The sequence below is a fragment of the Schistocerca americana genome, chromosome 3 (genome assembly GCF_021461395.2).
Source record: "Schistocerca americana isolate TAMUIC-IGC-003095 chromosome 3, iqSchAmer2.1, whole genome shotgun sequence".
NCBI lineage: Eukaryota > Metazoa > Arthropoda > Insecta > Orthoptera > Acrididae > Schistocerca > Schistocerca americana.
The window spans coordinates 325193132-325207349 of record NC_060121.1 but is presented as its reverse complement, the minus strand read 5'-3'; the positions used below and the strand labels follow the sequence as shown (position 1 = coordinate 325207349).

Below are 14218 nucleotides of genomic sequence, written 5' to 3'. Positions count from 1 at the left end.
ATGATGCCTCTTGACACTAAGTTCCCATCATCATTGTACCAACTAGCATATTCCCTCCAGACAAATGTGTGAGGAGAATCATCAATAAATGGAACTTATTGTTGTGGACTGGCAAGACAGCCAATCCACTAGGACGGGAGGCCGAAGGGCACGCGTTTAAGCTCACGCAGGATGGCGTGAGGTCTGGAACAGGACAAGGTCTTTATAGTAGCAAAAATAGTACATAGCTTCTGGAATACTTAACTTTAATCCATAATTGGTGAACATCAGTCTGACGGTACATGCATCACAAGATAAATAGCAATTGATAATGGCGCCTTGCTAGGTCGTAGCAAATGACGTAGCTGAAGGTTATGCTAACTATCGTCTCGGCAAATGAGAGCGTAATTTGCCAGTGAACCATCTCTAGCAAAGTCGGCTGTACAACTGGGGTGAGTGCTAGGAAGTCTCTCTAGACCTGTCGTGTGGCGGCGCTTGGTCTGCAATCACTGATAGTGGCGACACGCAGGTCCAACGTATACTACCGGACTGCAGCCGATTTAAAGGCTACCACCTAGCAAGTGTGGTGTCTGGCGGTGACACCACACTTATCTATCAAGAACACAGTTTTAAGTTCAGACGTCTTGTTGCTGATTCTGCAATAAATGCATTTATCTCTACATGACCACAAATGGGCAGATTTTGTAGTGAGTGTGGCATATTCCCCTGCCTTTGATACACAGACTGTGGGAAAACTTTAAGACCTGAGGCAGCTGTAAATTGTGCAGACAATTGTTTTAAAGATGTCTTGCAGTTAAGGCAAGCTATTGGTCCTGATGTAAAGTGGTTACACTCAAATTTATATTGGCCTACAATAAGCAGTTCCTATGAACTATTTGCAAAGCCTCAAGATAACAGTCTGCGACACATTCACTGCTGCAGTTTCAGTGTGCCCTACTTCATGCTGTCAAGAAGTGTATCCAACAAGGGGCAGACAGGTGCCCCTCTCCCACCCAACCCCCATCCCTTACCCTGTCCAGTGGTAAAAGTGCTCTTTGCAAAGTAAACTTACATCCTCCTTCACCACATAGACAGCTGTTTTAATTCAGTATCAGGTAAGGGATGCTGCCAAGTGGCAAGTGAACCAGAGGCATTTTTTATGAAATTTCAAAACTATTTTGCTGTGCACTGTTATTCTCCTTGCAACTGAAAATGACAAATGGCTTTAGGTTCTAGAAGCTTCCAATAGCATTGCACCTTCAATTTATGGTAATTTTCCTCATTTTACCAGCTAAAATCAAAAACTACTAAAAATGTGAATGCAGAAACTATTTATATATACCACAACAGCATAAAAATTGGGTAAGAATTTATACAAACTGTACTCTCTCAGTTATGTACATAACTGCTAATAGGTACCTAATTGTTCAGTAGTAGTTTTCTTTAAAAAAAAAAAAAGCACTTCGCATTGTTTCCTTCATTCATTCCATTTCTACAAAATTAATATGAGTTACCCTACCCTCCCTGCTCCCGTAGCTCACATCCTAAGTATGTCCTTCATGCTGTCAGTAAAACAAGTACAAATGGTATCTTTGTGGAATTATGTTGCAAACTTCATAAAGAGACTGCATTCTGCTCACAGTAAAAATGTAAATATGACTGGGATGATACAGGTCTAATGCATTACATTTTGTTGTCATTGAATCTCTGTGCTACATCACTCAACTTCCCAAAATTAACAGCAACAACAAAACAAAAATTAATAGATGAATATAATGAGACTGAATAATTATAATTCCAGATTCAACACACATATTGATGCTGTAACACATTCTGTAAAATACGAATTCTGTGGACAGACATATGACTACTATGTACACCATGATATAACCAGTTATTCATACAGTCTCCTAAAAATAAATAAATACATTCAGTGATATAACTGGACAACACAACCAATAAAATTGTATGGACCATCTAACATGGCGTCTGGAGGAAATTCTCTCATTGTTCTCATTGGAATCCACATGCTAAAATTATTGAGGTTATTGAGATTTTTGTTATTGCTACAGCTATTATTGTTGAAGTTGTTGTTGTTGTTGGTGGTGGTGGTGATGGTGGTGGTGACATTATTGGCAATGTTCCAGTTACTCTTAATAACACCTTTTGACCTACTCTTGATATTATTATTGCTACTGTTATACAGATTATAATAGCTATTGCCTGCACTGTTGCCATGATGCTTACAGACATTAAGGGCATTTATTAAAAATTAAAAGTTGGAAAAGTACGTTAAGCTATGATATGATAACTTTTGCCCCAATGGAAGAGAATTTTGACAGTCATAATCAACAAATAAATAACAACAAATTACATTATTTCTGACATATCATTAAGTGCAAGGATGTTTCTATGTAAAACAAAAGGCACAAACACAAAGTTATGGTTAAAGCACCAAGTTGTGATGGATAATACAAAAGCAGAATGCAGTGCAATATTACAAAATAGCACAAGAAATATCTAAGAGCCAAACAGGCTTCCACTTATTACAGTAACAGTGCCAGCACCATCAACAAAATAATAGTGATAGTTTCAACTATGGTAGACTTGTAATTTCTACATCACAAAGTCTATAGTCTATAGATATAGTTCTTACCTGAGTGATCTGGCAACAACGGTTGTGGCCGAGAAATGACCTTCCTGAAGAGGCCTCCCAGACGACCACTCATGCTATCCCCGGAACCACTTGTAGTTGAACTGGAACTGTCCTCCTAAAAATGGAAGTTTAGCTATGTTTCAGAGAATTTCACATGTATGTGCACACACAGGATATAACGTAATATTTCCCATTTGATGGCAATATCTAACTGGCAAGCCTGTCAATACCACATTTTATGATGAATATGGAAGAAAAATTAATATGAGAAAATTAATTTCCAAATGCGTAATATGAGTATGAAAGGTATATTTTCTGGCAATACTAAAGGTAATGTCAGCATCTTTACAAATCTATATCTGATCGCTTATTATCTTCTTTAGTCATGGGTTCATAATGGTCTGCGAGAACCACCCAGTCCCTGCCTTCATTGCGAGGTCTGGTCTGATGAAACTCTTCACACTAGTCTATCCTGTGCAAGGCTCTTCATTTCTGCATAACTACTGCAACCTATATCAATTAAAACAAGCTTATTGTACTCAAGTTTTGATCTCCCTCTACAATTTTTACTCTCCCTCTGCCTCTTTATGCACATTTCCTTTCACTATCACACTAACAATTCCTTGGTGCCTCAGGATGTGTCCTATTGACCAATCCCTTTTTTTAGTCAAATTGAACTGCAAATTTCTTTTTCCTCCAATTCTATTCGGTACTTCCTCATTACATATTTCATCTACCCTTCTAATTTTCAGCATTCTTGTGTAGCACCACAATTCAAAAGCTACTATTTGCTTCTTGTCTAAACTGTTTATCATGCATGTTCCACCTCCAAATAAAGGCTGCACTCCTGACTATTACTTTATGAAAAGATTCCCTAACACTCAAATTTATATTTGATGTTAAAAAAGTTTCTGTTTTTCACAAAATCTTTTCTTCCTATTGCTAGTCTGTATTTTATACCCTCTCTACTTGTTGTGGTCATGTGTATCACTACATCTAGTTACTTCAGTTTTCTGTGAGACAAAAAAAGTAACTAATTTGTAAAGATACAAAGAGTATATGGTGAAGTACTTGTGTTGTCTGAAAACATCATAGCAAGAGGCTTTATAGCCCAAACAATGTATAATCCCTAACCCTCTTTTTTGTAGCAATAGTACTCTGTTAAGGTGAATGTCTGCAGTACAACCCCGTATTTCTATACAGTAGCTACGATGGGGTTAGCTTGTCGCATAATACACAGTTTTAAGCATGTGAGTGGGCACCATTTTGGACAGTTGGCTAAGAAGATACAGCCCATTGCAGACTTTTTTATATACAGTGTTAATGTGGCTAATACACCGGAGGTTTGAGTCCAGATGGACCCCTACAAATTTACACTCGTTTGCTTCCTCTGCCACTACGCCGCGTACCTCATTCATGCACGAGTGGTGTGAGCTGCCAGTTGTAAATATTAGCATCTGGGATTTATTTACGTTGATCTTTAATCCTTGCGCATGAAAATATGAACTTAATTCTAGTATCCCATTACTTGCTGAAAATTTCAGTTCCTCACAATCTTTACCATGAAATAAAACTGAGCTGTCATCAGCATAACTTACAATGTGTGAGTTAATGGGGTGTACAATGTCATCAATATATGCTAAAAAGATGAAACATCCAAGAATTGAGCCTTGAGGGACTCCCTATGTCACTGTTTCACTTGTGGATTTAAAAGTTAAGATTTTATTGTCAATTTTATGTGTAAATTTGGTACACTGTTACCGATTCACCAGATAGGTGGATAGAAGTTTCATTGATGAATCACTAATACTGTATGCCTGCAGTTTTTTTTAAGAGATGCTCATGGTTTACTGAGTCATAGGCTTTGCTCAGGTCAAGGAATACTCCATCTGTGTGCATACCCCATTCTATATTGCTACAGGGTGTTTCAAAAATGACCGGTATATTTGAAACGTCAATAAAAACTAAACGAGCAGCGATAGAAATACACCGTTTGTTGCAATATGTACATTTTCAGGCAGACAAACTTTCGAAATTACAGTAGTTACAATTTTCAACAACAGATGGCACTGCAAGTGATGTGAAAGATATAGAAGACAACGCAGTCTGTGGGTGCACCATTCTGTACGTCGTCTTTCTGCTGTAAGCGTGTGCTGTTCACAACATGCAAGTGTGCTGTAGACAACATGGTTTATTCCTTAGAACAGAGGATTTTTCTGGTGTTGGAATTCCACCGCCTAGAACACAGTGTTGTTGCAACAAGACGAAGTTTTCAACGGAGTTTTAATGTAACCAAAGGACCGAAAAGCGATACAATAAAGGATCTGTTTGAAAAATTTCAACGGATTGGGAACATGACGGATGAACGTGCTGGAATGGAAGGGCGACCGCGTACAGCAACCACAGAGGGCAACGCGCAGCTAGTTCAGCAGGTGATCCAACAGCGGCCTCGGGTTTCCGTTCACCGTGTTGCAGCTGCGGTCCAAATGACGCCAACGTCCACGTATCGTCTCATGCGCCAGAGTTTACACCTCTATCCACACAAAATTCAAACGCGGCAACCCCTCAGCACCAATACCATTGCTGCACGAGAGACATTTGCTAACGATATAGTGCACAGGATTGATGACGGCGATATGCATGTGGGCAGCATTTGGTTTACTGACGAAGCTTATTTTTACCTGGACAGCTTCGTCAATAAACAGAACTGGCGCATATGGGGATCCGAAAAGCCCCATGTTGCAGTCCCATCGTCCCTGCATCCTCAAAAAGTACTGGTCTGGGCCGCCATTTCTTCCAAAGGAATCATTGGCCCATTTTTCAGATCTGAAACGATTACTGCATCACGCTATCTGGACATTCTTCGTGAATTTGTGGCGGTGCAAACTGCCTTAGATGACACTGCGAACACCTCGTGGTTTATGCAAGATGGTGCCCGGCCACATCGCACGGCCGACGTCTTTAATTTCCTGAATGAATATTTCGATGATCGTGTGATTGCTTTGGGCTATCCGAAACATACAGGAGGCGGCGTGGATTGGCCTCCCTATTTGCCAGACATGAACCCCTGTGACTTCTTTCTGTGGGGACACGTGAAAGAGCAGGTGTACCGCCAGAATCCAGAAACAATTGAACAGCTGAAGCAGTACATCTCATCTGCATGTGAAGCCATTCCGCCAGACACGTTGTCAAAGGTTTCGGGTAATTTCATTCAGAGACTATGCCATATTATTGCTACGCATGGTGGATATGTGGAAAATATCGTACTATAGAGTTTCCCAGACCGCAGCGCCATCTGTTGTTGAAAATTGTAACTACTGTAATTTCGAAAGTTTGTCTGCCTGAAAATGTACTGTTGTCCCAAGCATATTGCAACAAACGGTGTATTTCTATCGCTGCTCATTTAGTTTTTATTGCCATTTCAAATATACTGGTCATTTTTGAAACACCCTGTATATACTTCATGGAAGAAACTGGTAACAGCAGTGGCCGTGCTTAGGTCTTAAGATTCTCTCAGCAGAGCCTGATTTTATGACTATATTACATTACCTGTGTTTTAACTGTGTTAATATTCATCTTATACACTTTTTTGTGGTACTGTCCATTCTGTTCAACTGCTCTTCCAAATCCTTTGCTGTCTGTGAGAAAACTGCAATATCATAGCCAAACTTCAAAGTTTTCATTTTTTGTCCATGAACTTTAACAAATTTTTCAAATTTCTCATTCATTTCCTTCACTGTTTCATCACTATATGGACTGAATAACATTGGGGAAAAGTTACAACCCTGTCCAGTCTTGTTTCTACTGCTCCTTCTCTTTCATGCCCTTCAGCTCATGATCTATAACCTGGTTGCTGTACACATTGTAAGTAATATTTTGCTCCCCGTATTTCACCCAAAAACCTTAAGAATTTTAAGAAGTGTTTTTGAGTTAACATTGTCAAAAGCTGTCTCTAAATCTGCAAGCAATATAAATGTAGCTTTGTGTTTTCTCAGTCTCTCTGGAAGCTGTAACATCAGTATTGTCTCACATATTTCTATACCTCTCCAGAAATGATAATGATCTTCTACAAGGTTGGCTTCTACAAGTTTTTTCATTCTTCAGTAAAAAATTCATATCAGTATTTTGCAACCATAGCTTCATAAACCAATAGTTCACTAATATTCACATCTATCAGCACCTGCCTTTTTTGAAATTGGAATTATTACATTCTTCTTGAAGTCTTAGAGTATTTCACCTGTTCATATATCTTGTGTATCAGCTGAAATAGCATTGTCATGGGTCTGCCAAAGATCTCAATAATTCTGAGGGAATGTTGTCTACTCTAGGGACCTTGTTTCGACCTAGGTCTTTCAACACCTGTCTAATTCTGTTTATAGTCTCATCACTAATACAGGCATTTGTGTTGTGTTTGGGTGTCTGTGTGGTTGAATGTGGGGATGTGTGTGTATGTGAACATGTGTGTGTGTGTGTGTGTGTGTGTGTGTGTGTGTGTGTTTGTAGACAACTTCTATCAAAATGAGACACTGTGTACTCAGAGAATGAAACAGCAGACAACTAACTACATAATAAATGCAAAAGCTGAGGCCTATTGTAACTACTCATCATGTAGTGGGTGCATTGAATAGTGGATAGGCACATAGAGGAGAAGCTTAACAACAGTCACTTTCTGACTTTGAATTTTTCTTCAGCACTCTGAAGTTCAAAAACTAAGGTACAGTGTTCAATTCTTGTTCATATGACTAACTAATACTCACCATTCCATTGTTTAACAGGTAGCTGTCTTTACTAATTCCATTGTTTGCTTTCCAAACAGGATTTTTCATTATCATATTCAGTAAATGGTAATGTTCATATGAAACTCACCGATTTTTTCCTTGGTGGTGAAGGTGGCGGTGCCGATGGAAGCACAACATCCGGCAACGTTGCTTTGGATTTGGGTGGCAGAGGCAAATGTCGAGAATCATCTGATGAACTTTCATCATTCTTTGATGGTAGTCTGGGATCTGGTTGGAGATAGTATCCATCTTCATCCACTCCATTTCTAGGTCCCTTAGAATATAAATTAAAGTTGTAAGAATCTCAGTCTAAAAAATTTTATGAACCATATTGTGCTTAACTAGGTGTGGTCCAATGGAGATGGTGAGCTAAGGCTTCATACTTTTGCATTTTGGGAACAATTTATCTTTGCCATAGTGCTAATCTGACACTAAACCAACTATTCCTGCAACCATACAGCCATAACCTCAGACCCTTCAAAAAATGCTTTCTATCTCATAATCAGCTACAGTAATCTATGCATTTATAACAACCAAAAGGTGTTCATAAATAATAATATTAAGAAAGCAACATCAAAAAGAAATTTTTCCATGATTAACCATTGTGAATGTCTGCTTTGGACTTAGACTACAGTTTCTGATTTATTTCAGTTTCTATAGTTGAGATGTTTTGAATAGCCTAGTGGGAAAATAATAAAGATTGGTATAGTTAAAGAAAAGAGGCATATTGCAAGAGAGCAAGCACTCATCATGAATTGAATAGTAAGCTAAACTGCCAGTAAATAGTGTAAAATGCATCATTTACCATCATGAATACATTTCAAGTCAATCATATAGAAATCATGACATTAATAATTTATACTGCAAAAGGTAATAAATTAATCCTGTTTTGCACAGTTTAATGCCTTAGCTTCTTATCTGGAAGAAACTACATTATATCTTACAGGTAACAGCATGATATCAAAATTTGAAATACGGGCTGAGTATAATTAAAGCTCCAGTTTCAAAATGCTGTAAAAAAAGAACCACTGGACAGAATGACATCAAACTTGAATGTAATATTATTGAAGAAGGGGGAAACATTGCAAAAACAAAAATGTTTAGTGAAAATTCTACCACTATTTGGCACTGCTCATGGGGAGCATGCCGGCAATAAGTTCCTGCAGTCGCAGTATCCTCTGTGCCCTTGGTGGCTCAGATGGAAGAGCGTCTGCCATGCAACCAGGAAAGCCCAAGTTCGAGTCCCAGTTGGGGCACACATTTTCAACTGTCCCCCTTGATCTATATCAACACCTGCCAGCAGCTAATGGAATTGATTTAATTGTAATTTCATTCTAGAGAGCTGCATGGTCACCAATGGCATCTGTTCTTTCGGCCAAGTCCGAAAGAACAGATGCCATCTTCATATTGTTAAGGGTAACTGGCTGATGACCTTCTTCAGTGCAGATGCACATTAATTGCCTGAACTCTTACGGGACTCGGTGGATTGTCTGTCGTGAGTGATGAGCATAATGGCAGGAGCACTACAAATGTAGTGTGTGGACTATAAGGTACGAATGTGGGTCTCATGGGGAGTGTGCCGGTGGTAAGTCACTACAGTCGCACTATCGTCTGTGCCCTCAGTGGCTCAGATGCACAGAGCATCTGCTATGTAGGCAGTAGATCCCAGGTTCGAGTCCCAGTTGGGGCACACATTCTAAACTGTCCTCGTTGATGTATATCAATGCCTATCAGCAGCTAATTGTATTGATTTAATTGTAATTTCATTCTAGAGAGCTGCACAGTCACCAATGGCATCTGAAAGAACAGATGCCATCTTCATAAAATTACCCACGTTCAGGAGTTGCTTCATGCTTACCTGTTAGTGAGACAAACATATGTTCTAGAATTTCTTGCTGACATGGAAGTGGACAATGAATGGTTGTGGAACTTTCTCTGGATGGACAAAGTCCTTTTCCATCTCCAAGGATATGACAGTACAGAGAGTTGCAGAATATGGGCAATGGAAAATCAGCTCGTATGTCAACTGCTACAATTTCATTCTGCTAAGGTAACTGTGTGCTGCAAATTGATGGTATCGCTTATCATAGGGCCATTTTTTTTTTTTTTCAAGGAGATGGATCCTGCAGGTCCTGTTACATGTATAATCACTGATAAATGCTACGGGAGTGTTTTGTGCACCAATGTCATTCCAATCCTTCAACAGTGTAGACGTGTGGGTAGGGCATTTTTATGCAAGTTTGCACTGCTCCACACATTGAAATCCAGTGAAGCAGCTGCTACAGAGGCATTTTGGAAATGCTAGAATTATCGGCCATCACTTCCCTACAGTCTGGCCATGCAGCTCACCTGATCTTAATTCATGCGACTTCTGGCTGTGGTGCTATATAAAAGATTGCAAATGTAGCTGAAGTGAAGGCATGCATTGTGTAACACATTCTGGATGTGACCCATGGCACACAACATTCACACATGCTGTTTTTTCATTTCACTTTGAGACAGAAAACAGTGAATAGCACAACGAACATATCTTGCGCCAGTCTCATGATAATTAATAACCAATTTCATTATTGCTTTTTATATGGTTGCCTCAGGACAATTAAAAACCAATTTCATTGTTGCTTTTTATACGGTTTTTGGCCTCAGGACAATTATAAACTGATTTTTCCCATCTGATGTGTAACCTTATCATGGTGGATGGGCTTACCTAACTAACAGTGTTATAACTGCTGAATGCCAAACTTGTGCATTCGACAGTAGAGCTGGTTTAATGTGAAACTCAAACAGTAGCCATTGTATTGCAATTTGTCTGTCATATGTAGCCAAAATCATTTTTACTTCTTCTTCTTCCCATTCTTCAGTAACATTCCATTCAAATTTGAAGTCTTCTGGGCAGCAGTTCCTTTTTTGCAACATTTTACAGCTGGAACTTTAATCACCCTGTGCATGCCACAAAATAGTTTATTTTCTTATAGCTACAATAACTCCCCATTTAACCAACACAGATCTTATCAAATTATGTGACATCAGTCATAATGTGGTACCTTCATTCTTCAACACCAAATAGTGATTATGCCCAGGAAATGGGTCTATGAATGTTGAAACAGAAGTTGTGCTCTTATTTATGCTTTGGTTCATTACATTATAAACTCCATTATCCACTGTTGTTGGGGAATGAACAGCTTCAGAAAACTCTAAAATTTAATAACTGGAAGGTAACAATAAACAAGAGGACAATATTCTGTAGATACACTTGTAACAATGTAGTAAAAGACAGATTGCTACTGACTGTAAAGAAGACACGTCAGTTGCAGACAGGCACAATTAAAAGTCACTCACACACAACTTTCAGTCACAGCCTTCATCAGTAAAGAGAGACACAACTACAACATTGCCGGCCGCGGTGGTCTAGCGGTTCAGGCGCTCAGTCCAGAACCACGCGACTACTACGGTCGCAGGTTCGAATCCTGCCTCAGGCATGGATGTGTGTGATGTCCTTAGGTTAGTTAGGTTTAAGTAGTTCTAAGTTCTAGGGGACTGATGACCACAGATATTAAGTCCCATAGTGCACAGAGCCATTTTTTGAACTACAACATTCACACACACACACACACACACACACACACACACACACACACACACACACACAAGCAATCACACCTTACACACACAAAACCACCAGCTCCAGCATCACGGGCCAGAATGCAGCCTGAGATGCCAGAGTTGGCAGTCGTGTGTGCATGAGGTGTGCTTGCTTTTGTGTGTGTGTGTGTGTGTGTGTGTGTGTGTGTGTGTGTGTGTGTGTGTGTTTGTGTGTGTGTTTGTGTATGTGCACGCACATGCATGTATGTGTGTGTATGTGTCTCTTTATTGATGGAGTCTGTGGCCGAAAGCTATATGTACGTGTCTTTTAATCATGCCTGCCTGACTTGACATGTCTTCTTTACAGTAAGTAGCAATCTATCTTTTCCTACGTTGTTGATACTCCCACCTGGAGTTTCCATTGTTTCACTGTAAATATATTTTTGAAACTCAAAACACTTAATTGTGTGAAAGAATTGATGTGTATGTATGCAATGTCCAACTGTTAAATTATGAGGTCAACAATACATTCAAACATAAATTCATACAGCATTATAAACACAAGACTTGAAAATTTGGTAGGATAAAAAAACAAAATTATTGTGGATTGGGACAGAGCTGCTCCTCCACAGATTTCAAGGCTGTTCCAAGCCCTTCAAAACTAAATCCTCTGCAGTACTTTTGTCATCTCTATGTCCTTGGTTTACTGATAAGAACTTTGTTAGTCATTTCTTTTACATTGTCTGCCTATTCCGAAAGTGTTGATGTTTTTCTCAATAATATCTTCAAGTTTGGTAATATTGTTTGCTTTACCTTAAAGAAATAAGTCTGTTAATGCCAGATGCTCTCCTTATAATTCAGTAGGTTATTCCACAGTGATTTTTGGGTATCTTCTTGAAATGTATCTCAAGCTTCAGCTGCCTACTATATAGCATGCTTGAGGTATGCTGGTCCACATCTGTTTCTGTAAAGGTGGATTATCACTATAGTTTATGAACAGCTTTTGAAGCAGCAGTTTCCAATAACATCATTTGAAGGTTTCAATCACACCTTTTTCCATGAACTGAAATTATCTTCTAACATTGTATGGAAAAACTTCACAGTTATTTCCCTATGTTTCAGCAGCATTTGCACTGGATGAAATATAATGTGACCCAAGTAAAGAGGAAATTTCTTTGCCAATTCCTTAGACATTGGGTAATGTTCAACTTTTAGGACAAATTCATCATGAATCTAACCATAAAAAGAGGCCTGCAGTCACCCTTCTATGATTCTTTTTGTTTTTGCACCAGCACTCACTCTTTATTATTTTCAGCAACTTTTTCCACTCACATATTTTCATTGTGTGTTTTAGTGGAAAGTCCGAGATGGAATAACAACAATATGAAAAGGATAAGTTGTTATTCACCACATACAGTCAGTTCCACAAGAAAGTGTATGCCATCATCTGTATGAAATAAAAGACACTATTATGAATATACGTTTACATGAAAAATACATGTTATTACTAATTGCATAATTACCTAATAGTTAATCCAATCGCCACCATTATTGATTATAGCTGGCACCTTTATGGCATGCTTTTCATGAGATTTTCTGCATATTCTCTCAATAATGATTTCCATATCATTCTGACTTTATGTGACAGCTGCTTCAGAGTATATATTGGCTTTCCTTTAAGCTTCATCTTAATAAACAACCAAACATATTAAATCTGATTTGCATCCAGAGACATTGCAGGCCAATCCATCGTGGACACACCATTGTCTTGTTCCCATGCCGTACACGGCTGGCTGTGATGTTTTGGATCATTATCCTTTTGAAACACCCTGTTTTCCTTGTTCAAACCAAACAGCTTCTTGATGGACCTCAGAAGGCATTTTTGATAAAATATTGCACATTTTTTCAGCGTTTAAATTGGCTGTAAATAAGTGCAAATAGCCAAAATTGCAACCGACTGAACGAAACAGTCAACTCTCACACTGTTTATGTATACACTGCGCCAAAGGGCATTGAGTATAGATTTGAGATCACTACCAGAGATGTCGCTGCAGACATTACATTTAAAGTTGTGGCATACACTTTCTTGTGGAACTGACTGTAGATGAGGTGTTGAGTTGCAGACAGGCAAAAAGAAAAAGAATGCTTGAAATATTTTCAGCTTTTGAACAAAGTCCTTCGCATCCATAGACAGTGGGAATGTGTGTGTGAGTTGTTGTTGTGTGAATGTGTGAGGGTTCAACTTCTAAAGGACTTTGTCAAAAAGCTAAAAACATTTCTAGTCTTCTTTTTCATTGTGCCTGTCTGTGACTCAGTAACCATTCTATGTGGTGAATAGTGATCTATCCTTCCCTTATTTTTGTTAACGTTTTAGTGAGTATCATCTCAAAATTTAATCCTGTTTCTTCAGCACCATACAGCTGATCAAATGTATAACTCTCTTTCTCAATCCAATCTTGAAATTCTTCACGAGAGAGTAAAGCTTTTATACCATCATCTGCTAACATATTGTCCAAAAATTCTAACTGTGTAGACTGTAACATAAGCCAATTTCACTTGCCAATGATTCTTTCTCATTGCCACAATTTCCAGAGAACACATTTGCCTTGGACATAATAGTGGGACCTAAAATGCACATATCACTACTAAATTGCTGTTGAAACCAGGAGTTGATGCCTTCATGTGTTCTCATGATAACTGTCAGCTTCATATTTTTTATCACCAAGAATAGACAAGGAATGTTCCACAAGATTTATCAAAGCTTTTTCTCTTTCATCTGCACTTTCAGCAAATGGCTACGGCTTCTAACCATTATCAGCATGTTTTATTGCTTCTAATTTCTCCTGAAGTGAAAAAACACTATGCACTTCTGGTTTAATGTTGTGTATGGTACAGCAACACTGGCAAGCAACTGAAACAGATGCAACAATTATGCTGGTGTTTTATAAGCACAAACAGCACCTGTTCACAATGCAGAATGAAAGCAGATAGTAACACTGTTAATGCAGCACAAGAGTGTTACCCCCCCTCCCCCTCTGAAACCTGGTGTCACTAAAAGTGCTTATTTGAGTACAACTGAACCATTTGAGTTAACGAGCATTTTGCTTTCATTTAAGTATATGGCCGAAAGGGTCACCCTTCAGGAATTGTGAAACAAACCCTGTCATCCAGGAGCGTGTGCCACAAAGAGGGCAGATTCGCCATGAGATGGGGAAACTCACAG

General features: G+C 38.8%; 1 protein-coding gene across 1 annotated transcript in view; it reads right to left on the bottom strand.

Annotated features, from left to right (window-relative positions):
• The window catches only part of LOC124607061 (uncharacterized protein DDB_G0284459-like), a 415556-nt gene that overhangs the window by 64792 nt on the left and 336546 nt on the right, over positions 1-14218 (bottom strand). Inside the window, exons 15-16 of the mRNA XM_047139238.1 lie at positions 7502-7687; positions 2636-2750 (exon numbers count right to left, since the gene is read on the bottom strand). Of these exons, the coding sequence (XP_046995194.1) occupies positions 2636-2750; positions 7502-7687 (301 nt within the window). The remainder of the gene's footprint in view (positions 1-2635; positions 2751-7501; positions 7688-14218) is intronic.